General features: G+C 41.5%; 1 protein-coding gene across 11 annotated transcripts in view; it reads left to right on the top strand.

The window, feature by feature from the left end:
* Nucleotides 1-26,468, top strand: part of LIMCH1 (LIM and calponin homology domains 1) — a 172,653-nt gene that overhangs the window by 140,460 nt on the left and 5,725 nt on the right. For 9 of the 11 annotated variants that reach the window (XM_068680221.1, XM_068680223.1, XM_068680226.1 and 6 more), the window contains 14 exons: nucleotides 356-577; nucleotides 9,157-9,250; nucleotides 11,225-11,397; nucleotides 12,027-12,132; nucleotides 14,117-14,145; nucleotides 14,769-14,852; nucleotides 16,561-16,653; nucleotides 17,638-17,742; nucleotides 18,451-18,587; nucleotides 19,485-19,606; nucleotides 21,268-21,391; nucleotides 22,409-22,495; nucleotides 24,887-24,995; nucleotides 25,948-26,050. In XM_068680221.1, the coding sequence (XP_068536322.1) occupies nucleotides 356-577; nucleotides 9,157-9,250; nucleotides 11,225-11,397; nucleotides 12,027-12,132; nucleotides 14,117-14,145; nucleotides 14,769-14,852; nucleotides 16,561-16,653; nucleotides 17,638-17,742; nucleotides 18,451-18,587; nucleotides 19,485-19,606; nucleotides 21,268-21,391; nucleotides 22,409-22,495; nucleotides 24,887-24,995; nucleotides 25,948-26,050 (1,588 nt within the window). The remainder of the gene's footprint in view (nucleotides 1-355; nucleotides 578-9,156; nucleotides 9,251-11,224; nucleotides 11,398-12,026; nucleotides 12,133-14,116; nucleotides 14,146-14,768; nucleotides 14,853-16,560; nucleotides 16,654-17,637; nucleotides 17,743-18,450; nucleotides 18,588-19,484; nucleotides 19,607-21,267; nucleotides 21,392-22,408; nucleotides 22,496-24,886; nucleotides 24,996-25,947; nucleotides 26,051-26,468) is intronic. The other 2 variants (XM_068680219.1, XM_068680229.1) reach the window with 1 other exon arrangement.

Consider the following 26,468-nt stretch of genomic DNA (forward strand, 5'->3'; position numbering starts at 1 on the left):
TTGCACGACACGATGCAAAACCCCAAAATTTCAGTCTAAGTATAGCTTAAAGCATTGTTCTTTTAAAATCCACTGTGTATGTGATGTGCATAAAGGGTACGTGTAAGTTACTGGGAGAGTGAAATGTGGGAAACTGGGAAATCCAGGAATATCCTGAACTTCTGTCTGTATTTTATGACCCCACAGACTGGGGTTTTCTTCTATCTTGGCCTGTTGAAACGTGTGCTTGGCTCTGTCCTGCACTGATGGTGTAGACTGTGTTAACAGCAATAGTAATGTTGTGTTGAAGTCTTAATTTCCTAAATTTCTCTGAATGCTAATTTCCTCCATGTATTTATTTAACTGTATTCTGCAGGTAGATGGAAAAGTCAGCGTGAATGGAGAGAATTTCAACGGAGTTGAAGAAAAGGATAAAGAGTGTACAACAGTAATATTTACTCAATCGCCAAGCAGATCTCTGAAATTTGATGGAGTAGCCAGAGGGGACAGGCCCCCGGTAGAGTTGAAGAAGGACCCCACAAGTGTTGAGCTCAGTTTACAGAGGCCTGCCACTCAGAGTGTGCACAAAGAGCCAACAGTAAGAGCAACACGAACAAACCAGCCTTACTTTCTCTGCCAATTTTCTGTCTCGTAATGTATTTAATCACTAACTAATGAAACCCAAGTGGTTATGTTTGTTTTATTTCAAGAGGGTGTGCCCAGACCAGGAAAAAAAATCCTTTGTAAATTAAAGGTTTCTTCCTCTGGGATGTGGGTAGAGAAATGGGAAGGGAAGGTTCAAAAACTTTTTGCAGCCAACGTTTCTTTTTTTTTTTGGATGGCATGCAGCTGATAAGCATGCTTTAAATGTGCTGGGCCAGGGAGAAATTGACTCTGTGTCCCAGCTATTGTGCACGCTTATTCAGCTCTTCTCCTGATGTTAGCTGATTAGATCAGCAACATAATTGGACTGTGTGAGCCATTATAATTAGTCTCAGTTTTCAATTTTCAAATGAGGATGTGGATGTGCTGGCAGTTTTGAGCATTCAGCTTTCATTCCCCTCTCAGAAATATTAGAGAAGGGGATAAGCTATTGAAATACTCCAAGGGGCCAATGTGCTTCTTAACTGCCTTATCAAAGAAACAAATTAATTTTACCTTTTCATCTCTCTCCCCCACTTCCCCAGAGAGAAAGGCAGAAAAAAAAAATGGAGCATATCACAGCAGGAATCTAGATGCTACAAAACTATCACAGAAGTAGATGGTTAAAAACAAAACAAGAAATAAGGACTGGACTACTAATAAAGTATGTTAAAGGATTGCAACAAGTGGCAGGACAGGGAGTTTTAGCCATTCTTTTTTGTGTAACAACAAAGAGAATCAGAGATGCGGTGAAATGTGGATTATGATAATTTTTTGCTTTCATCTCAGATTTCTTCCAAGTATCGGCCAGGTGGATAACAGGGAGTGGGCAGGGAGGGATGGTTCATTCATGCCAAAGGGCTTGTGTCTTATCTTACTTCCCTGCTTCATGGCAGTCTTTGGCCACAGACAGATGGGCTTTGAAGTCTACTTGCTGTAGTAGCTGGGAGCTGGGATGTGCGCTGAGCACAGACTTAATCTTGTCAGGGGGAATTGGTGTATAGGCAAGAGTGAATGATTTGCAGGATGGCAGAGCAAAGATTTCTTGCTTCAGAATTAATTGGTCCTAAGGGAGAAGCCAGGTAGGCATTGCATCTGGTCTGGGAGAGCTGGGAAGGGGAACCTTTGGAGGGCAGAGAGGGGCCACAGCTTGCTATAGATTAGAAGCAATAACAATGGTGGTCAGAAAATTAGCAAAACATAAATATTACTGTCTCCATTTTTAGGAGCTGTGGAAGAGTTGAGAGAAAATTCAGCAGTAGCAGCCACTGTTAGGGCTTGGGCCTCTTTGTACCTGATTGATGCCCTTTCCTTTTCTTTCTATAGTTTTGGTGATGATGTGGCCAGCTGAATTCTAATTTTTCTGCTTTCAGTGTCTTAGCCCTCGCGGTGATTTTGGCAAATGGGCAGAACTGCTGGAATCCCCAGATTCTTTGCAACTCTGTTTTTTGCAGAATAAGCTCCTGGTTTGTAAACTTGAGCGTGCTTAATGGTGAAGTCATCTGGAGAGAATGAGCATGCACCCAAATGGTGCTATTTCTCCATTCCAACAAAGGATTTTTTATCATTAGCTTCATAATTTGATCATTAATGTGACTGGGTAGTGAAAATCATTACAATTACTCCAGGCACTTCAGCCTCAAACAAAGGTGTGTGTGTCAGGCATGTCAAGGGCAGAGCACGGTGAGGAGGTTGCTTTGAGGGAGTCTACCACGGGCAAACAAGTGGAATGCACTGAGCATGACGGGGGCAGAGAGAGGGAGATCTGCCTGTGGCTGGAAGCAAATTCACTAGCCTGAGATAAGATTCACTGATTTGTTTCCTTCTAAATACTTGCTTCTCTGTACCCAAATGCTTAGTTTTAATTTTCGAGGCAGCAACTTAGCTCAGTCAAGTGTACAGGAATGCCCTAGTTCATGGATGGGAAGGGCTGAGGTGCCAGGCCACAGAGACGGAGCATGGGACCAACACTTGGCTTCCTCACTGGTGTGGGGGCACAGGCTGGCCCTGCCAGGCATCTCCAGCTAGATGCCATCAGGCTGGGGCCAGCTTACCTGCTGGAACTGGGCAGCTACCTGGAGTCACTTCACTCAGCCTTCCCCCGTCCCTGTTTTACTTTGGTTTGTGAACAACTGATAACAGTGATGTCAGCCAGCATCTGCGGTCTGGAGTATTGAGTTCATCTCGGAAGATACAGCCTCTCCTAGGAAGGCTGGGAATCCAAGCCTGGAAAGAAAAGAGCCATCTGGGCTTGTCGCACTCCTCATAAAACACCTTCTTGGAAGTAAAACCTCTGAAGCTGCCACTTTTATCACCTCCAGCTGCAAGAAACCTGTGCAAGGCTGAAGTAAAGACTGTCTTTTAGCTAGTGGTGATGTTACAATCCTTCATGAGGCAACAGCTTAGTTGGCCACTGCATCTTTTTATGAGACTGGTGTGGCGTTTTTCACAAGAAGTATTTCTTTGTAGGGGCTTGGTTAAACATGTGTTTAGTTTGACCCACTCGGAAAGTTTCTGTCTGATGTTTAACCCTACTGAACTTTTAGGAGAAGATGCAAACAGGGATAGGAAGCAGCCAAGATGAAGAAGCAGAGCTGTCTGAAGTGGAAGAAGCAACTACATTTCTGCTAAGAAAAAAAAATACAAACAGATGCAATGGAGCATGTTTCAAAGTCTTTTCTAAACTTGCTTTCACTGCCTTTATTTGCACACTTTCCTTTATTTATATAGTTTAGAGACTTGTTAGCTCTGTCCTTCCCTGGCTTGGATTAAGATTCACAGGCACCAGTTCCTCTGTCTACTAAGAGATGCTCCTTCTAGTTTTTGTTGCTTTGTTTTTGTTTTCGTTTTCCTCTAGTTGCTCCTAGCTTAGTTTTCTTTATGTATTTTATTAGCTCACTTTCTGCCCAGACTCTTGCTGTGAGAGTTCATATTCCTTTTCATATAGATGTTACCTTTGGCCCTTCTGTCCTCCTCATCTGATTCTCTTCCTGTTCTTTGCATGCCCCTTCCTCCTCCATCCCTCTTACGGCTGCTTCCCTGCTGTTTCAATTCAGTTGTCAAATTGACCGGTCCTGTCTTCTCTCTGCCTGGCAGCCTTCCCTTTGAAGCTGTGTAGCCCTGCTCTAAATCTGTCCGGCTGGCCTCAGGCATTGTCTGCAGTACGGGAAGATGCTGTGCAGCTGTACTTCAACAGCTCTCTTGGCCTGAATTTTGGAAAAAAGTTTAATCAAGTTGTACCACTTGAAATGCTAGTGTGATTTTTTGGGAGCTAGAGAAGCGTAAGGACCATTTTGTATGGGTTACTCCATACCTCAATGTAGGTTGTCTTTCAGACAAAAAAGAACCCCCACATACATGTGAACCCTGTAATGATTGGTGACCAGCGACTGATTGGGAAATATTAATAACTCCTGTCTGGATTCACTATGAAATGGGATGCAAAAAGCTGCAGCAGGTGGGAAGCATGGTAAAGAAGAATATTTTCCAAAAACTGGGCTTGTGTCTGTATCGTGTATACAAAGTACTTAGATTTTGGGGGGATTTTACAGGAGACATACCTTTATTCAAAGTAGTTATATTTTGCCTATGATTCAAGGCTGACTTTGCTAGGAGGGGTAAATTTGGCCTATGAGTAGGATGGAAGTATCCCACTGGTGCTTGTGGAACAATGTGCAGCTAGGAGAGGTGGCAGGTAAAGCACACCTCTTTTTTATTTTTTTTCCCCTGCAAAAACTGGGGCAGAGGCCCGAAGACTGACATGCTCAAAATCCTCTGATCAGTCAGAGGCAATGCCAGGAACAACGTGAAAATCATCTCCTCACTTCAGTCCTGTCTTTCAGCCATTAGGCTGTGTTTTCTTTCTATCATACATAGCAGTTATGCACATTACAAATACTGAGAAGTTGTATCCTCTTACTCTTTGAATTAGAAGTTGGCAAAATAAATGTTTTGTTTTAAAACAATATTTGTGCAGATTTTAGTGTAGGGGGATTAATTTGTCAGTGTGTAACACCACTTTATTTTAACTAATCTTTGTATGGCCATTTAGAAATTACTGGCTTGTTATAGCTCTAATTATAGCTTTGCTCTGATCAACCAAAAAATAAATAAATATAGACAGCAACTTTAAAAAGATCGGGGTGGGGTGGTGGTGGTGGGGAGATTTGGGCTTTCTTTTAATTTTTAGTTAGCCAGCTTAAACTTGTCCGTTTCTACTCACTGCATGCTTGGCACAAAAGAAACATTTTTTTTTTCTATATCCAAGTAACACTCTCCTTCATCTTCAAAAATCCACTGATTGAACTGAGATTAAAGTATAAGCTTTCTTGTGGTTGGGGATTGTTGGCCAAACTACAAGCGAGCAGGATTGAAATCCTGATTTGTACATATCTGGTAAGACAAGTCTTTGTTCTTTGATTCATTACAAGAAACACTTGCAGAGTAAGGTATATATATTCCAGATTGACAGCTTTTCCTTAACCATACATGGGAAGATGCATGGCGGGCTGGACTACCTGAAGGGAAAAAGGGTTAGAGTGAGAAATAAGAACAACAAAACTTCAAAGTGGGCAGAACAGAACTCTGCTTGCGATGTGGTTATGAATTTAGCATCCATGTCTCCCATCACGCAGACCCCCATCCGATTTTCAGTGTCTGCAAGTGATAGGAGATTATTTTTTGCCCAATTGAGCAGTGATAACGAGCAAAAATGACTAACAAGAATTGTTAACGCTATTTCTTGCAGCACTTTGAAGGCTTCTCTGTCAATTACTGATCCACCCTGGTCTTTGGCTGTAATAGCTGATCTGATTATAGCATTATCTAGCTGCCAGTGAAAGGGGCAGATGATTTAACATGTCAGAGCAGTGTCTGACTGCAGCACTGCACTGGCATAGCATGCAAGGCACTTACCTGGGGCAGCCCAAGGTCATTTCAGCGTTACCACTCGCAACAGAATAAGCTAGCTTCAATTAGAAAATCATTGTATGACATTTTAAAGGCTTGGAGTATAACCTGTAAAATGCTGATACATATACAACTTCCATCATAGAAGTTTAAAGGATGCATCGGGTAATTTGTACATGTGGCTATTGATACTGCAACCAGTTTCATTCCTGAGTGACTTTACAGAATTCACGCTGTAGTTCTCACCTGATTCTTCCAGCTCTCTGCATTCTTGCTGGTTCCAGACAGCTTGTTTTGTCATGTTTTCATAGAAAATACAGTATTACCATTTTATGTGATTTTGTGTACACGTAGTGTTAACTGACCTGCAGTTTGACTTAATTTACAATAAGGGCTAATAAAGTTCTGCTGTAACTTCCTTTGGAGTTTGAATTCTTGTAGCAGTTGTGAAGTTCAGTGTTTCAGAGTTCCTAGTTAGTGTATTTTTAGGGTTTTGTAAGAAAGGTTCTGCCACAGCAGTAGGCAATGGGGCTGTTTCTGGCTTATAGGATCATAGCTCAAGAAATACCTGGATTGATATCCTAGTCCATGGGATAAAAGATCCTGTTGGCCACAAACTGAGCTGATACATTGTCATGCCAAACAGGAGTTTGATAACACTACACAAGAGCTTCCCTCTTAGGTACCCTCAGCAGAGGCAGTGATGCCTCTTCCCACATGAACGCTGTGGTGTGGACAGGCTGCATGGGTCCTTCATCCCAAAGTCTCAGATCTGCTCTGAAATGCCCAAGGAACATTACTCACTAAGGTGTTTTTCAGTGCCCATGTCAAAATACAGTCTTCCCAAGTGCAATTGAATGTTTTAATGGCTTTTTTATATTCAGTGGTAACATTGTGCTTTGATTACAAAATATTTATGAAATGCAAGTGGTAGTCTGTGGAAGAAAAGACATTTTATCGGCTCCATCAGTACATGATTTTTTTACAATGTATCTTATAGCTGCGGATAAAATACTAGATAATATTACGTTACTTGGTATTACAAATAGAATTAGATACACTGGGAATGAGAGTTCCCCGGTGAAGTTCACTTAATCTTTTTTTGTAAATTACTTACTAATCAGTTTTATATTTTTAGCTTTATGTTGCTAACATTTAATTGCTCAGCAGAGGGAGGAGAAAGAGTCAAGTCTCGTGAGCAAGAGCAGGGCTTCTGCAGTATGTCATTTCCAAAATCAATTCTCCTGCAGCAAGCAGTAACTCTTCCTTTTTTTTTTTTTTTTTTTTTTTTTTTACTCCTCTTTGAAAGAATTTCTATAAATAACATCTGTATCTATAACTAGCTCAACCTCCATACTGGATAGTAAGATCATAGATGGATTTAGTTGAGATTTCACTTACGCAGGATAGCAGTGTGGCCCAGCACCAAGTGTAGGTTCCTGAGGTAACTCTAGAACTGGAGGAGATAATGTTGTATTGGCCCCATGTGTTTGCTGAGCCTTTTAATTTTTCAGTTTCAGCAGTTGCTTTTTGAGAGTGGAGGGTGAGTTCCGTTGCTTTACATAATAATAATCTAAATATTAATAATTGAAACATGAAACGATTTCATTGGAAGGCTTGTACTTTGGAATGATGAATAGAGCTATCGGGTAGGTACCTTTTGCCTTTCCAGTGAAAATGTACTTTGTAGAGGGCAAACAGTGAGCTTTTGGTAATAGCTATTTGTTTAGTTTTAATGGAGGACTGCAGGTTGTAGAATCAAAGAATAATTCAGGTTGTAGGTCTCCAGCAGGGTCTTCTGGTCAAAGCAGGATAGGTTATAGGAGCTGACCAGGTTGCTAAGTCCTTAATCATTCGAGTCTTGAAAACCTCCAAGGATGGAGATGGCAGCCTGTTACACTGCCTGGTTGTCCTCGTGGAGGAATAAATACTTATTTCTGCATTGCACAAGGGTGGGAGTGAACAGAAGATTCCCAGTAGTAGTTGCTGTCCTGTCACGAGCCAGAACTGAGGTTGAAGGAGACACCTTTAGGTGCGGTATTTTTTTGCTGGGGTAGAGAAAGGGGCAGAAGCTTTCACTGAAACACAGGCTGGCATCAAGCTGAGCTGGGGAAGGGCGAGGTGGGTTATACAGAAGAAGAGAGCAGCAGAATGACAAGGGCCAAACCTATTGCATTTGTCTGGGTTTGCCACCTGCGCCTTGCCTGGAGCAGAGGACTTGGGTGGGCAGAGGTGAGGGTGCAGGGAAGGCACCAGGCACTGAGGAGAAAGCCCTGTCCGGGGCAGCCATCCCCAGCAGGTGCCAGAGGGGATACACTGCCACTTCCAGCCGCTCACCACTGTCACTTGGTGCCTGTCCTGCCTCCCAACACTGCCCCTGGCCACAGCCCCGTACCAGGACTGGTCTCAGGGAGTTGTCCCAGACACGTTCCCTGCCCCTCGCCACAACACGCTTCCCTCCAGAGAGGAGCAGAGACACAGGGGTTTGCTCCCACTGCTAACAGCAAAGCTCTTTGAAGTCAAAGTGTGCCCACAAGGTGCCTGCTGGCACTGGCATCCTGCTGGCACTGCCACCAGACGTCCCGGTGACACCGCTGGGGGAGCCCAGGCCTGCTGCCCGTGGGGCCTGCGTGGATGCGGGGCCGTGGGCTCATGGCCGTCTGTGGGGAGGGGAGGCAGCGTCTGCGCAGAGGGCGGAGGTGTGAACCCTGCCCCCAGAAAAGAGGAAATTTCAGCACATTTCCTCTCTCGCAGCTGTTAATAAGATTGAGGGACAGGAAAGGGAGTCTACAAAGATCGCTTCTGAAATGCGTTGCTTTTCATTTCTAAACGTACTCTGCTTCTTTTTTTTTCTTCCTCAGTTGGATGCGCCATCTTCTAGCTCTCTCATGTGCTAGAGGCACCGCGCGGTAGCTGATTGATTTGCTGCATTTTTTTTTTCCTGATTTGCCTACCAGGAAAGCAGATATAAAGGGGAAGCTGCTGAATAAATCAGCTGCAATGCTACTGTTGTTTTGATGGTGTGGTTTAGCTCTGCAACAGGCTTGTCCTGGGTCAGGAAGCTGGCTTTTCAAAACGATTTGGATTATTCACTTGATATGGTCTCACCATTTTTTTTCAGTCCTTTCCCAATAACACTTCAAGTATTTCATTACCTTTATTACCAACTCTGCCTTTTCCCTTCAGATAACTGATTGTTTAGACAACCGTGAAATAAAGGAAGTATTTAATTACTTTGCCACTTTTAAAGCCCTCGAATGTGCTGGGTATTCACTGATGCATACGTTTTTGTGTTATTCTGGAAGAGAAAACCAGGGGTGAAATGTATGCTTATCTCCAGCTAACACAATTCAAGATATCCTCCAATTTTAAAAGCTTGCGTGAGCTATTCCAAAGCGACTGCATAATGGCTGCTTGCTGAACGCTTAGAAAAGGAGATTAAAGCCCGGTGACTCGGTGCCAGAGCAGCACATACCGCTCAGAGACTCGCTCCCCAGTGCACAGCTCCCTACCGAGCTCTAAAACAGCCTGGTCTCAACACATTACGAAGCAGCAGTGAGCACTGCTCCACAGAATTAACCCATACTTTTATTTCCAGTGCACTCACTGCATTTCCATCCTCTGCAGGCCTCCCCGGGGGAAGCAGATCCGGCAGCCAGCCAGCAGACTGAGGGCAGCCCCGGCGGAGCAGGACCCGGGAGCCCTTTGGGCGCATCCCCAGGTGGGTGGCTGCTGCCCTGACCCCTGTCCTGGCCCACCACTGGTCTGGGCTTGATGCCCACCCTGCAGCAGCTGCAGCCCAGTAAGTGCATCTGCAGCGGCACCAAGAGGGTTTATTAGACAGTGCAGAAGAAGGCAGAAATGACATTCATGGTTGCACGCTGCTCCGGGTGCAAGGTGACAGTGTTGTGCACTGCCTTGATTTTCTGCTTTAAAGGCCCTATGCACAATCCCTAATCTGGGGAAATGAATTTACTCGTAAAATTTGAAACAGCTATCCTCAGAATGGTGTTTCTGAAATATTACCTTTGAGCATGCATTTTATCTACTGCCTGTATCTATTTTATCATACTAAGCTCATGGTCTTTTTCTGTTTGTATTTTTGAAATGGGTCTATTAAAGTTCTGCTTGGTACAGGTAAGTAAAAGGGACTGTTTACAGTAGGTATTTAAAGGAAATCTCTGCCTGTAATTGGTATATAAATATGCTGCTCCAATTTGCTGAAGATAAATGTGACTTAAGTAATTGAGCTTGTCTCTCAAACATCAATGGAGTACCATCCTCCAAGATTAGAAGCACATCCAGACTTTTCTTGATGTGCCGCACAACTATGACGCACATGTACTGCTAGTGACAGCTCATCAGCTGGCTTAATTACTTTGTCTCATAGTTAGAAATAGGCCAGACTTCCAGGTAGAAAAAAATCACTGCATAGCAGCACAGAGTGTAACAATCTGGAATTGCAGCTGGCAAGTAATGTAGAGATTGCAGGTGTGGAATGAATCAACCAAATCCTCTTCTCAACAGTCAGCAGTGAGGAGCTCCACACCTGTGAGAAATGCTAAACATTTAGTGTTGGTAGCAAAGGTTAATATGGTCTGCCAAAGAAAGCTGGGAGAACACCTTGAGAAAGCTGCGATGGCAAAACAATGTGGATTTTCAGTGTCTGCTTTGGAGGGATAGATGTGGTCCAAGCTGTGTGACAGACAACCTCATCTGCTGTTCAGTATAAGCCAGATACTTCCATGCTGTGACCCCTAAGCCACTAATGGTGTGGGAACTGCTCCAAAGTGGTGTGCATCTGCCAGGCAGCAGGAACAGCTCTTGTCTCTGCTGGTGTGGGTGTTCTTAGCGCAGCTTTGGGGTGCCTCCCTTTCTTAGCTCCCTCTCCTAGCCTGTCAAAGAGGTACCTGTTGGAGGTGGAACAGGATCAGAAGCTGAGATTGTGTTCCAGGATGTTTAAGAGATGTGTGGGTGCTTGTGCACTGCCTGGGATGGCGGAAACTGCTCCATGGTGGTGCCAGCTGGCAGCCACTGGGTTTTCACAGACCTCAGCTGTGGGCCCTTGTGCTCCTGGTCCCTTGTCCTTGTAAACCAGCATCAATTTTTGTCATTGTTGTTGTTGTTTTTGTGTGTGTGTTGTTGGTTTGCTTTTTTTCTTTTTTTAAGAACTGAGTCCCAACCTGGTTATTCCAGTCCAAGGCTTCCTTTTACCACAATTTCTTTGCTTTCTGATGCCTGACTGACTTGGTTTAGTGGAAACAGCCAAGCTGGCATATCTTCCAGTGCTGACAGTGAGACCATGTTAACTGTTGTAGAGCTGCTTGTCCAGGTAGCACCTTAGAATAGGATTCATCGTACAGCTCTAGGAATGCGCACTACAGAGATCTGTACCTCAGTAGATGTGTTAATAGGTTACAGCTCATTTCAGACAAGAGAAGTGTCTGAAATTGTTTGTGTGATCCTTCTCGAAGGAGTGCCTTTCTGCCTTTTTTAACCATGAAGGGTGTCCCATAGTGACCAACTCAAATGTTAGCATCTACATTTCATCAGGTGAAATTCATCTTTCAAGTTTTGTCTTTTCTGAGAGATTAATTTTGCCAGTGTTGAAGAAAGAAGATATGAAATAAGTCTACATTGTATCTGGAAAAAATATCTTAACCTTGTGACGTTCTCTCTTGTATGTGTGGATTAGGTTCAGATCAAAAGCAATTCAAGTCAACTGCAGCTTGTGCCAGCCCTGTTGTGAAGAGCTTAGAGTTTCCTCCAAGTCCTGTCCCTTCCAAGGATGTTGCTCCAAGTGAGAAAGATGTGAAGAAACCTGAAATGGAGCAGCAGAAGGAAATAGTGCTCCCTGCTACGCAGGAGGTATGTACGGGCAGGAAAGAAAGGGAATGGAAAATGAAACAAAGAAGAAGACCTCACAAGGAAATGGATATCGTGCAATATCTAGTTGGTATTTTCTCTCTGTATAATGTCATAACAGGATTTCATTCAAAATATGTTAAGAAATGACCCTGAAAGATGTTTTCTGTGCCAAATCCAATGATTATAAGAGAGTTCCTCCTCCAAAGAAACTCCCCGGTGTCTGCTTGGAGTGTTTGAATCTGTAAACTGGCTGTAGCAGAAAAGAGAACTCAACCTGCAAAGCCCAGTCCCTCCACACACTGGGAGAGCAGAGTATCCAAAAGGTGTAGACAGTGGATTTTGTGTATGTGGCAGGGGTAACAAGTGGCCATCACCATACTGCTCTGTCAGGTACACTAGATGATGGTCCTGGGTTAGGATGAGCTTGGGTGTGCAGAGTATCAAGAACAAACAACTGGTGGTTATTTTCATTGCTTCAATATTGCAAGTTCATATTGCAATTCTGGAAATAGAGGCTTATTAAACTTTGATAACATTGTTTTAGAAATTAATAGAAAGGGTTTAAGTTAATCTTTGATTGTACCTGGTGATTTTTGAATGCAGTTTTCTGTTCCCAAACATCTCAACAGGTAATAAAACCGAAGGCCCTGGAACAAGAAGGAAGTATAGTATTGCCATTTTTAAAGAAGCTGCCTGAGACCAGCCAGGTCACTCTGCAGAATTCTGATCGACAAGGTGAGCAAAAAGAGAGGTTGGGAGCTGCAGAGAATTCAGCTGGACGTATGCATGTCTGTGGTAGTCAAGGGGGAATGCCTAATCAATGGCCTGGAAGGTTTGGAAGATAATATGTTTAATTTCTAGTTGCATCTGACTGATACAGGTAGCGTGGCTTCTGTGATGCAAGGGACGCTTCTTGCTGTTCCCCTTAACCACAGCAGCAGAATTGGGACACAAAGGAGGGGGCCAGGCCTAACAATTAAAGCTGTATTATGTCCATGAGTATTATATTTCATTAGTATGTTGCTCACAGATGCAAATGGCTTAATAATTGGGTTTATCTCATGGTAAAAACTCCTGGAGACAATTCCTCACTCAGCTGCTTGTGTGTAGCTCCTCTTTATAGATGACCAACACACATATCTGGCCACATCCCCCAGTTTGACCTCTGCGCATCACAAGCTCTTGCAAAGCAGAACTTATTTTTCTTGCCTTCACGACAAAGTATTGCTTGAGATTGTTAATATTTAGTAGTTTTATTTTATATTGATTTTAGAGATGCATATATGTGGGTATTGTGAAAGAAAGAGAGAGGGGGAGACAGAGGGAGAAAGGGAAGTTTTCTTCCCCCTGTGAACTTGCGAGGTTGTCAGCTTATATATAGGTAATATAATGATTATCCCAGCATTTCACTGAAGGTAATCCACTGTGGAAAACAGGAAAGTCAGTAAAGGAATGAGAAGTCTTACTTGTTTTAGGTGGGAAGGTACTTTCCAAACAGGCTTTGCCAACAGTATTGTTTTGTTTCAAGCACAAATCAGTCCAAATACGGAGTGACAGATTGTAGGCGTCTCTAGTATTTTCTAAATGATGCTGAAACACTTGGCTGCTCTCTAGTGTTCACAGCATGTATACCATGAAATGATCAGATAATCCTTTAAAATATGCATGTACAACAGAAACAAATGCAAGAGTGTATTAGCATTTCTGTGCTAGAGCTCTGATATAGGGTTAGGTGCCATTCTGCAAAAGTAGCATTTAAATTTGGGTAGTCCTTGTGATCTGCAAGGCCTTTAAAAACCTTTTGAGCTTGTTACAAAGCTGCTGTAATAAAAATCCCACTGGTGGCCGAGTAGGCCAGGGTCTGAGCCTCGCCACCACCTTTTGACTTCCCTGTTTCTTGTTTTGTCTCTGTGCCATCCCCTGCAGAGCCGCCCCGCGGGGCCGCGGTTCCGCTTAGGGTGCGGAACGACTGGCGGCGCTCACGGTTTTTCTCGCAGCCAGGTAAATGCAGCACTAAGAGCAGCTTCATCCCCTGCGCTGCCTCGAGTCCTAGGTGTCTTCAGCTGTGGGACTGGGGCAAAAGCTGACGATCCCGGGGACTTTTTCTGCCTCTCACTTCTGTAGAAAGCATCTATTCCTGCTGCACAGTTGACAAAGAGCTGTTGGGTTACACATTGCTGTGATGCTCTGGCTTCAGGCACCAAATGAAATCACCTGCCTCTAAATACCTTTTCCTTATTTCTTTACATCAGCCTGAAGACATGAATAGAGAATGGCAACGGTCCTCTTCGTAACTGTGGCTCTTGAATAGCGTAGTCCCACCCTTGTAGCTTTGCTATGCTTTTTCCTTCCTTGCACTGAACCACGAAGGGAAAAGTAGATCAAAGTAGGTAGTGCTCAGTGTTCAAACACTGCTAATGGCTGTGGCCAGAAGTAGACAGCAGTAGCTAGTGGTAGAGTAGAACCTGGTGTTAGTTAAAGTTGTGCTTCTCTGTACCCAAATTAGAAGTAGCTTTGTTGGTGATGGGTGTAGTCTATTTTTCTGGTTTGTTTGCTTGCAATTTGTCCTTGCATTTGGTTGTGGGAACAAATAGAAAACTAACGTGAGGCTTTTTTATACAGAAACAACGTAGCTTTAATTGCAGGCTAAGCACTTTTTGCTGTTTTGTCTTGTTAAGTTTAATTTTTTTTTTTTTTTTTTTTTTTTTTTTTTCTGTAGCTGATTCTGATAGTGGTGACAAATCAAACGTAAGTACCATTTTTGCATTGTCGTTTTGGTTTAGATATATGTGTTTAACAAATGTGATTTATTTTTTTTTAATGCAAACTGCCTTGTAACATCCCCAAATCAGACTGAGAGAGAAAAAACAGAATCCAAGCCAAAACATGGTCTAGATCTGTGATTGAAGTGTTCTTCCCTGGATAAAAATTTAAAGTGAGGCTTTAGGCTGTTGTGCTGGCAGACATATGAAATGAGAGAATATATTTCACATTCACAAATTTCTTTGCATGTTGCACAGAAGATTACAGAGAAGAAAAATAGAAGTTTTCCTTAAATTTGGGCACCTGGAGGCATCTTTGTTCAGTGCTGCTTAGAGCTTTCTTTCGGGTCTTTTTCTTTTTGTTCCCTCCAGATGAAGTTTCCCAAGCCTTTCTTTGCAAACCAAATGATTATTCTCTCATTTGGATACCTGTGGGAAAACCCAAGTGTCAGTGAAGCTCAGGATATGGTGTGCTAACTAAGAGTACCATTATCTGGTTCTGAGTTTCCCATTTTAACATCACTGCTGGGGGCAGGCCAGAGGAAGTGCAGCCTTCTGGTAGCCTTGTGAAGAATTAAAGTCTAATAGCTTGGTTTTCCTTCACACAAGCGCTTCAATTTCTGGTCCTGGGATCCAGAAGAAGAGAGGAAGCGTCAGGAAAGGTGGCAGCATGAGCAAGAACGCTTGCTTCAGGTAAGGAAGATGCTACATTTCTTCCACCATGTGCTTCAGCTGTTTCCAGCTCCTTTAGACCAAAGTCAAGCATTTCATGTCATGTCTTCCACACCCTCTGTGGATGCTTTAGAGAGTTCTGTAGCATATGAATGAACCAAATACTCTCTGTGGTTTATGCAGTCTTACTTCTCCCTTCCCCACACCCTGGGTGGACTGAAAGGATTTAGTTCTGCATTCCAATGCAGAGTTCAACCAGATGTTGATCCTCAACTATATTTAAAGTATGTTGAGCATAAACTGTGAGACTCTTAATTACTTAGAGCCTCTTTCTTGAGACTAATATTTTCCTAACCCTGATGCTTGTGCAACTCTTCTTTGTGCAACTGGTCTTAGTAACTTTTTGTAGATTTCTGCTGTGTTTGCATGTTCTTGTTGGAAAACATCAAACTAAATTTGTACACAAAGGTGGTGTTTTTTTTGTTTGTTTGGTTGGTTGGTTTGTTTTGCTTTGTTTTGTTTTGTGAGGGGGAGAACCCTCCTCAAAACAACCACTGGTTTTGCTTGGTGGTGTAGAGTATTCTATAAAAGGTTTGGGTTTGTGTCGTAGTTGGGAGAAATGCAACAGCCCTGAGAACTTGAATTTCCCCTGCGCTTAGTAGTGTCTTTTGATATTGCTCAGTATCAAAGTAGTCAGTGAGTAGTATCTTTTGATACTGGTTAGGTTTGATTGGTCCCAAAGAAGTCATATGTTTCCTCCATGCAACATAAGAGCACCAAACCGTCCAAGGATGAAGAACAGTAAAATGGAGTCTTTTCATCTTGTACAACTACTTGTGTGTCTCTGTGCTGCTTTCTTAGGTTTATTTCTTTTTAGCTAGTACGTTTATTTCCTCTTGGAATGGTGTAAAGTTCTCGTCATGGTTTTTCTGACAAATTCAGGTGTTCTTTTGACAGTAAATGCATTTATTTTGGATTAGGCAGATGTGGTTTCTAATTTGAACAGAAGTTGGAACTGTTGTAAAAGGCATATAGAAGTCACCATTCTTCCCCATATTCAAACCAGTTCTGTCACACAATTATGAAGATCTCTTTAAGGTAATTTTTCATATAAAACTGTGTGAAATTAATTCTCAAAAAATGATCCCATCAAGGAGGAAAATGAACTGCTTAGCAATTATGAGCTTACCTTCATCAAACCTTTGCAAACTATTTATTTATCTTTTAAATTTGCACAATTATTCATCATCCATTATATTGTACCGACATCTCTCTTGAATTAGTTCCAAAACCAGCATCTGCAAAACCTGTTTGTTTGTATTCTGCTTAGCTGTAATTATTAATGCAAAATCCATGCTTAAATGTTTTCAGGTGTGTGACAGCTTTTTACAACTCTTAAAACTATATAATAAACAAGGAATTATTGAAATTGTTTAGAATAAATTTAATTTCTGTCTAAGCACATAAAAACTTCTAACAGGTTAAACTTCTTGTAGTATGCTAAAAGTTCCATATGGTTTGAAGGTCTTAATTGTAAGAGATAGAAGCAAGTGGGAAAAGGAGGAAAGGAAGCTTTTTTGACACCCATGGATGTTTCTAATTTTTACCTTTCTGTTTCATCCTGTTTCTGATGGAGCCATTTTTCACAGGTTCATTTTCACTGCATACCACAGACTTTACTCCCAATATGGTATGCTCTGAATTCACCTCTGTTTGTATCCTCCTACAGGAGAAGTATCAGAAGGAACAAGACAAGCTGAAAGAGGAATGGGAAAAGGCACAGAGGGAAGTTGAAGAGGAGGAGCGTAGATACTACGAGGAGGTATAAGGCTGAAAGGAGGAGGTTTATTGACTTTCTTGTATTTAAATGCACCCACTTATGTAACCAAAAGAAAACCCATACCTAAATTATTAAATGAAAGACTTCTCAAGGCTGAATTCTCAGGAGGATTGCTTCTCTTAAACACTACCATAGGCACTGAGGAAAACTATTTAAATATTTAGACAGGTATCCTCAGAGTCTCTGGCAGAGGTGGAGGTGCCTAATTGCCATGCAAGTCTGGGTGAGTCAAAAGGGTTGTGTCTGGGCCCGCTCAGGCTTCCCTGCAGAGTGAAAGTCTTTTGTGCTTTGGCATATACTTGATGTCTGGACTTGGTGGAATTCCAGATGCAGTTATTGTCTGCCTTGGGCTTCATCGTGTAGATGTTTTGTAATCCAGCCTGTTTAAAAAAAAAAAAAAATCATAGGAAATGTTCAAATCTTCCAATTGTAGAATATTTACAATATAGACAATAGTGTTTTTATTCTGTCATATATGGGTCGTTTTTGCAGAAACGTGGAAAATATCAATGTTGTTAGTCTGACTAGTAGTATCTTATGCAAATTGATGTATTATCACCTGTGCTTGAGAGCCATGCTTGTAATCTTAAGAAAAAGTTTTTTTTTTTCAGCTTTTGAAATAGGTTTCTTGTGTACTAGGTGTAATTTCTTATTTTTATATGTAATTTAATTGACCAATGTTGTGAGAAGCAGTGGTGCCATCCCAAGTGGAATACTTTTTTCAGTTTGGAAATGGGCATCCCGTCTCAAAGATGGTAATGGTGGAAGGTAGGGGATTTTAAAATGTTGCAACAAATTAAAAGTTGAGGTATTACTGTTATTCTTGGTAACACAGGTTCTTTCCTAGCCATTTAAATATGAACATGTAGCCAAACTTTACACTTCTAATTTTTAAGCATGTAGTTATCATTCTGTTTTTTAACTCCCACTCTCTCCTGGTCCTCTCTTTTTTTTTTTTTTTTTTAGGAACGTAAGATAATTGAGGATACTGTAGTTCCATTCATTGTTTCTTCAAACTCTGCTGATCTCCTCTCCTCTTCTTCCTCTACCACTGAAGGAAATAAAACAGAGGTGAGTTTCTTGTGGAATCCTAAGGCAATAAAGTCAAAGCCAACTTCAGTGCAGAGTTTCACTCTTTGCTAAAGGCTAGCGAAGTCTGGGAACAATGAGAGGAGTATTTCCTGGAGTATTTCCTGGATACCTTCCATAACTGGTGATACCTCAAAGTGCTGTAACTTGTATATTTTCACAAGGGAAGAGACGTATTCCTAAACCAACTGGCATTGTCCCATTTTGGACTGGAGCAGAGGGCTAAACTTTCTTTTTTTTGCAGCTACTTCTCTTCTTTGACTGGTGCTGTGAAAAAAGTCCCCTGTTTCTGTTTGTTTTACCTACCCTCTCAAAGCCAACAAAATCTGAAGTTATTTCCCTGCATGCGAAACCTTGACTGTCAGACAGTGCTTTAAGCATATCTGAGTTGAGATTGAATCCTACCTTCCTGCTTTTCCACCTTTTCTGTCCTGCCATCCCTTCCAGAAAACAGCGAAGCAAATGGAGCTCCATTTAATCCAATTAATTGGCTATGTTAGCTGAAGTCTTTGTTAAATACAAAGTTAGCCTTATTAAAGTCAAATGATTCCACTGTATAATGTGAGGTGTTCTTTATGAAGATAAGGTGTGTAAACACAATATACGTGGGGGTACCTTGTGCTTTGCTCATGTGCATGCTGATGCTGAGTTCAAGAGAAGCTCCTTGTCCCCTCCCCTGCTGTCTTCTAGAACACAACTGATTCAAACAGCTCTCCAGAGGAAGGCAAACAAAATGAAGTTACAAGGCAGAAAAAACTGCTCTGGGAGCAGGACAGTATTCCACCTCTGAAAAGCAAGGAAAATGAACGCTGGCAAGAAAAGAGGAGGTATGGATCAAGCCTAGGCATTTCTTAGCCCTTTGGAGTTTTGTGTTCTGTATAGTTCTGGGACATCACATTTGCCAATGATTGATGCTGGAACATCAGCATCTGACCCTGAGGCTGTGATAACTGCACATCTCAAGGTGGTGGTTCCAGTGGTGCAACAACTACTAGAGGAGGAAATAAAGTGCATTTGGTCTTAGTCTTCTCATTTCATTGGCATGGTGATAGGTGTAATACATCCTGATCAGGCTTATGTATATATGGCCATGTGTGGTGCTAGCTGGCCATGTCAGAAGGCTTACCTTTTCAGCATACGACTTCTCTGAGAGGTTGTTACATCAACCAGATCAGAATCAGATCTTAGCCCGGACATCTGTGTATGTCACTGCACTGTGTTTTGCTTACAAGTTTCACAAGTCTTTGGGATGAATGAAGGAGAAGGAGCCATTTTCACTCAGAAGCAATGTGAGATTGTCTGTCTGTCTCAGAAGTGCCATACCCAAACTTGCCAAATGGTGTTCAAAGTACTGGTCTTTCATCAAACTGGTAATCACAGCTTTCACAAAGCATCTGATGATGCTGAATGCTGTATAGAGAACGCTGAAAGAAGCTGTTTCTCTACCAAGTAAACCATTTTCCACAAATCCAGAGTGGTCTCTAGTGCATGTAAGTGGCTGTGTGTGAGGTAAGAAGGAACACCTGGCACGTTTGGAGTCAGACTTGTTAACTCATGGCTGTTACCCATTGGTTTGTCAGTGCTGACACATATAACAAAACTTCTGTTGCACATAATAAGTGCACATTTTTGCACTTACATTCAAAAATCTGATTTTACCATTAGACTCTAGTTGGATTTTTTCCTGGCTTTATTTATACAATGTGACTTATTTTTGTTGGCAGTGGAAATAAAGTGCTCTCAGGACACCCAGAGACGGGTATCTTGAAAGGAGGTGAACAGGAGCACCAGGTGTCAATGATGGAGCGCAGCTCGCCTGCCCGGCTGAATCTGCCATTGACTCAGGGTGAGAGTCAAGACCTTCATACGCATGTATTCTTACCCAGATAGAAATCTTGCAGGTATTTATAGTGGCTTGCAATTTAACTCAGAGAATTTTGGAAATTAATAGCACACTTACTTCTTCAAAATTTGAATATCTCAGATTCAAAAGTTGTTTTCTGTTAGTAAAGAGAAATAAGGTAAAATTTAAAATCATATTTACATTAGCAAATAATGTTTTGGCTGCAAGTAGAAATCTAATTCAAAGTAATCTCACAGTTATCTTCCATCTGTTACATTACCCAGTATGCATTCAGGATTTGTCTTGATACAACTTGATAGAATTTTAAAGACCCCATAAATATTGCTTGCTTGATAATGTAGAAACTTCCCCAAAGCATTTCTGTCAACAGGGTTACCCTCAAAAAAGGGAGATTCACTAATTTAGTATCACTGTCTAATGTAGGTGAACAGTGGAGAGTTAATAAATGGAGAGTAAATAAGTAGGACTAAGGAATTGTAGATTTTAAAAACAAATTTTAGATCTTTATTTTCAATCTAACATTAAAATTAATGATTATAAATAATGAACCACCCATGGATAATAAAGGTTTCAGTGTTATTAGTGTATTATTACTTGTGCATTATTACTTGTGTATTATTATTGTATTGTTTCCTGTTCCAAATGCAAATGCAGTTTATTTAATTTAGCAAGTTTGCTCACCCTGTCACAATTTTATTGCATTCTTAGCTCTTTGATAAAGGTTACTCGAGTAAAGAAAGCAAAAGATGCTGCCAAGCAATCCAACCTTGAGGATGTGTAGTAGTGATTAAGCAAACTTAAGAGATTTGACAGTTTTAATCACTGCTAATAACGCTTTTCTGGTTTCTCTTCAACAGCTTGTTCTACTTCTGGTAGCTCCTTTCTTGCCCCTTGACACATCACATCCTTGCTCTTTCCTTAAGATCTTAAATAGTCAGGACTAGTTTTTTTTTTTGACCTTGATGATATAAAAAATACGTAATATGCTTTTCATAGACCCCAGCAAAATTTTGCTTCTCCTCTAAACCAGTTAGTTGATGCTTTGAAAGGTGGCCCTTCCTGACCAGTGAGCCACAAAATTTGTCTGGAAGGATCCATGTAGTGCGCTCCGTCCGATGGGCAGGATGGTTGGCTGCCTGGGCACCACAGTTCATTGCATAGTGCTGAGAGGTTGGTGTTGTCACTGGGCCTTAGGCACTCATCTGAAACATAAAAGGAAATTACAAGGGAAGGAAATTGTTTATTGATAAGCTCATGGAGAACAGTGAGTGTACCACCTTTCTATCAACTCTACATACTATTATGTGTAAGGGAAGGGAATGCAGCAGGACTTTACCCCCATCTGATGCCAGAGCCAATCTCTGATTTCGTGTTGGTTTTCTGAGAATTTGTTTTTAAGTAACAGTACTTTCAAAGGGGTACAAGCTATCCAAGGAGAGGGCTGGGGATGTGAAAACACAGCACTGTATGTAACTGAAAGCTTCTGGTGTTTCCTTACAATGGTCAAGATGGTCATCTTTGCCTAATTTTGACTTTCATGTCTGTTGTCTGCTTTATGGTGCGTCCACAAGTTTTGTTGGCTAATCAGTACTGACAAAAGCATTTTGTCCTAAATATTGAGATGTCCCCACTTCCCATTTCAGACGTCTCATGGAACCAGCAGTTGCTGACGAAACAGTCCCCGCATTGCTCCGAGGACATTCGGCAGAGATCTTTCCTGGGTCAGAGTGTGGGACAGAAACCGAACTCCACAGGGGAAGGAAGGAGGTGAGAACATAAAATAAGAGTTACTGCAGAGTGTGCAAATTCATGCTGACTCTCTCCTCCCCTATATCCCTCCTCAGCATTCTCTGTAGGTTAGGTTTCACTGGCACGCTGAAGTTAGTATCTGAGAGCTTCATTCCCTGGCTTCTAAAGACACATCGCTTATTCCACTCCAGTAGAATAGTTCTTTAAGAATTATGGCATTTAAAAGAGGATGTTTACAGATTAATGTTTTCTTTCTGCTAGAAACTTTGCATATATTTTTTTCTTCTCTGATGCTTTGCTGTGTACTAAAAGGTAATGCCATTTCTTTCAGTAAACAGGGTATACGTTTGCCTAATATTTGCAAAAAGTGTATCTGTAATGAGAAAGCAACATCAGTTTTCTGTAGTGTATATACGAACAGTCTCCTTGCAAACTATGTCACCTCTATAAAGCTTATATATTGTCTAAACTAATGTAGATTGAGGTTTGGTTACCTAATCCTCATAAAAAACTACTCATGTGTTTGAAAAAAAAAAATCTAATCTGCTAGCAGCTTTATGCAGTGAGAGATTGAATCAGTTCTATGATTGCTGATAACAGAAAGCATGCATGTTTTTCCTCACCAAATTTTTGCAAGATAGAATGGCTGCAGATAGGAATAGTCCACTTTTCAGTGTTGACAGCTTTGTTTTTACCCAGTGAAGGGCACAGCCCCTCCATCAGTGACCCCCCGTCTGCTCTACCAGTGTGCCTCTGTGCACGTTCCCTTGGCAAGATGTTGTGCCTTGCCTTGACCCTTCTTCGTCAAGCCACATTGTGTTGGTAGGAGTCAGCACGTGGGTAATTACTTTGTGAGTTATTTTATTGAGCAATAGCAAGCAGATCAAGACTCTGAACCAAAATATGCATGCTGGCTGTTTGTTTTGTGTCAAAATGGCAGTAGACATCAGATTTATGCCTTGTGATGTACGCTTCTCAGGATAAAACCTCTGTTATTTTCAGCTGTAGTAATGCATTTTCTCTCCTGTATTTTAGGGCAGGCTGTCACGAGAACTTCCGATCCGGGCCATTGTCTCCCTGCTCTCCTGCTGCGCCGAGTCAGTCACCCAACAGGTACAAAAGGTCAATAAGGAATTTTGCAGACTGAATACATCTTGTGGGCACTGGTGAACCGCTGCAGTATAAATTGCATTAGTATTATGCAGATGCATTATTTATTCTTCTAAATGTGGCAATTCATAACCATCCACATAATAAACATGTAGCTCCCTCTTCCATATTTCCTGCCTGCTTCAGCAGTATCGTTGTGTTTTAAAATAACACAGTTCGGAAGGCAGCTATAGGACTGCTTGATCATTGAAATTTCAATGAAATTAAAATAGGATAATATAAGCTCCAGTCAAAGCAAGCACTAAAGCATGAGCTCAGAGCATTTAAGCCAAAGGATGTTGTCTTTATAGTGAAAAGTCACATGCTCAGGACTAAGATGTGTTCCTGGAGATTTGATTCTGTCTGTCAATGAGCTGTGCAGCTTTTAGTGAGATAGATGTTCCAACTCTAAATAAATAGGAACTGCAGCCTGACTGAATCACCGATAATTTGGGATATATTAAAATCGGTTAGCTTATTAAATAGGGCAATCATACAACACAGAAACCATAGCAAAACTTTGTTATATTTAAATGACATTTTTCTTCAGATTTGATAGCAAACCCTTCTTTCCAATGCCATTTGCATTGTCATGAAACTACTGAGATTTTTTTATGTGAACAGCTTCTCCTATTTTTGCTAATAGTAGCTGCAATTTTGATGATATTGCAAATCATTTATCACTACACATAACTATTCTTGATAGCTACTTCATATCATTTAGCAGCTGTAACCTGATCTGAGTCCCTTTTCCACGATCTTCTTCTGAAATAAATCTTAGTTTTGAAAATAATGGGTAAGATGTAATCAATCCTCCCAGTAAAACATTAGAAAACTTCTCAAAAAAAATCTCAAAGCACTTTATTCTTTGATTCTTCTATTGTCCGTATAATAAATCTGATAGTGGAGAAGAAGTGGAAACAAATGTGGACTCTAGGATAATGTAAAAAGGGATGGGAGCAGAAGGGTTATGGTTGTAGCTGAGGAGAAGAATCCAACAAAGTTATTCTAAAAGTAGTAACAAGAATGAAACAAGAAAAGACACTGAGGTGCCTGTGCTGCCAATGTACATGGTAGGATAGAAAATGATGTGCTCAGTAGTGACATAGATTAGATGGAGGCAAGGACAGTTTTTGGTTGTGATGACTCTTTGTGCTGCTTCTGTGTCTTCTGAAAAAAAAAAAAAAAAGAAATTTAATCATAATGCAGCCCATATCTGTCTCTTCTGGTGGCTTATTAGGTTGTTGCACCAAAAACATGAAGTGAGATATTGTAAATTTGCTTATCTGTGTACGATTTCATCAAACCATCTTTTCAAAACACTTGATATATCCTGAAGTTTCTCTCCTGGTTTCAGCCCTGGCTGAAAAAAGGGTGGGTGACACATAATGACAGGGGATCCCATTCGTTCTCAGGCTCATCTCACTAGATGAACACCACTTCTGACAGGCTGGCAGATAGGTGAGAAGGGAAGAGCGTGAAGCACATATAAGTGTACACCTGCACTGCCGTTAAAAACATTATGAAAAAGAGTACCTGGGGCCCAGCTGTTATCAAACAGCTGATTTATTAGAAATGTCTGGACAGGACTTAATCTTAGGGTGAGAGCTGAAGTATTTTTGCATTACAGATGAAGGTCTGATTTCAGCTTTTATCTAAACTAACTGGAGTATAACAGGCATGTATCTGCAGCAACATAGGCTAAACTGAGTTAGTAAGTGCCTGATTCCTGGTCTGTGCTAGTGCAGTTATGTTGCTGCTTGAACTTAGCCAGCTCATTTGGGTGTAAGAGCAGCATTCCTGCCTTCTGACCTGCAGTAAGCAAACCCATGTGCAAACAAATAGAGAAAATTCCAGACTGAGAATCCGAGTCAGGTAATGTATGTGAGTATCTGCTCTGATTGCTGCATCATTGACTGGGTCCTGGTCATCCACAGGCATGATTCCCATCCATCCGGGCCTCTGCTAAAAGGCTTACATCTCCCTTGATGTAGCACAGCAGACTGGCAAGGAAATGGGACCGAGCTTCTGTGCATTCAAGCATTTGAACTCCTCTGCTTGGATGGCAGATGTGCATCTGTGCGGCAGGTGTGCAGGCTGATTCAGCAGAAGCCTGCTTTAGCCCCAGGGCTCAGTCAGAAGCCCTCCTTATTTCAGACAGTTTTGAATCATACATGTCTTGTGTTAAACTGTCTTTTCAAGTAGAAAATGTCCTAATGGTTGAAGGGCCAACCTGCATTTCTGATGTGAACCCCCCCCCAGCGCTCCCTTCTCCCATCATTTCCCTCCCCCTAAACCTGTCCAAATATTTGTTTGGGTTTTAGTTACTGCTCTTTTTTTCTTACAACAGTGTTTGTCTCCTAGGTCCGTCAGTGGAAAGAAGCTTTGTTCCACCTGTGGGCTTCCTCTTGGAAAGGGAGCTGCCATGATTATTGAAACACTTGGTCTTTACTTCCATATTCAGTGCTTCCGGGTACGTCTCTTACTGTGTTCACCTGCAGAAAATCTCAAGTCATCATCCAGTGTGAAGAGAGAGTGTATTAAGGTCTAGATGTGTCACTGGAAATGAGATGACCAGCGATTTGCATGCTTATTGTGTTTGTTTGTGGATAAGTGGAAGTAATACTGCTATACAGTCTATTGTCAGATGTTAGATGAACTAAAATCTGTAACTTAGCAAGTAAACTTAGCTTCCTAACTTACAGAGGGAGGAATCATGTAACTTTCCAGTTGTACTTGCTTTCTAAATATAAAATTAGATATCTTGTGATTTTTTTTTTCCTTGAATCTGGTCAGTTTGTAAGCTCTCTGACCCATGGCTGGAAAGCTTCGACTGTGGAAAGTCATCCAAAAATATTGCAAGATTTTATATTCTGAAGATTTTCTCAGCATTTCTGTGTATATCCTGGCTTTCACCAGAGTTCTAAACAGAAATACTTTTGTGTCTGTTCTTGAATGTCTCAGGAAATGACTCAAGGCAGTGTTATCTAGGGAACTCAGAGTGTCAGAGTGTCCATCTGCATTATCCCAGCCCTAGTTGGTATTAGGTGTTTATGTAGCTTTTTTTTTTTTTTTTTTTTTTTTTGACATTTACTCAGACTAAACCTCTGGCCTCTAGAAGATTTTCCTGTGCAAACAGGCTGGCTCTAGAGTGCAACATCAAAATCAAGTGTCTCTTAAAACCACTTAAACATTACCTCTGTATGAGTACTGACTGCTGAAATCCAGTCCTAAATGCTGTTGGCTCTGAAAAAAAAAAAATTGTTACTGATATACAGTATTCCACAAGATTATGGGCTGGGTTCTGGGGGGTTATTGTTTCTCACTGTTCCAAAAAATATTGAAACAAAAGTCAAAATTTTGGGAGAGTTGTGACAGATACTGGGGCATGACCTGTCATACTTTCTCTGTGCTTCAATTGACAGTGTGGCATTTGCAAGGGACAGCTGGGAGATGCAGCGAGTGGAACAGATGTCAGGATTAGAAATGGTCTTCTTAACTGCAACGATTGTTATATCCGATCCAGAAGTAAGTATCAAATCGTGTCCTAAGGTGGATGTGTATTTTTGTCTGATTTTGTGGTGAACTCTAACAGCACTGTTACCATCCTTTTTACTGACAGGTTCTTCTCCTCCTGGAAAAAAACGTTGTGCCAAAATGGCTTTGCAACTTAGGCATAGCTTTGCTATAGAAAGGGGAGCCTTCCCATCTCATTTTAGTCATCCTCTTGTATGAAAAAGACTTCCAAGCTCATTAAATCTTGCACAAAGGATCTTTGTTCAGCAATACTAGGCTATAAGGCAGTTGCTCTGCATAAACTTCTACAGAGTGCACACACATTGCATGTCCTGAAGGCTTGAATCTGTTACCTCACACGAGTCAGTATAGCTGTCTCCACTAGATCTAGGACCCTGGGCCTTATTTTGAGAAGTTCTTTTTTTTTTTT

The sequence above is a fragment of the Anas acuta genome, chromosome 4 (genome assembly GCF_963932015.1).
Source record: "Anas acuta chromosome 4, bAnaAcu1.1, whole genome shotgun sequence".
Lineage (NCBI taxonomy): Eukaryota > Metazoa > Chordata > Aves > Anseriformes > Anatidae > Anas > Anas acuta.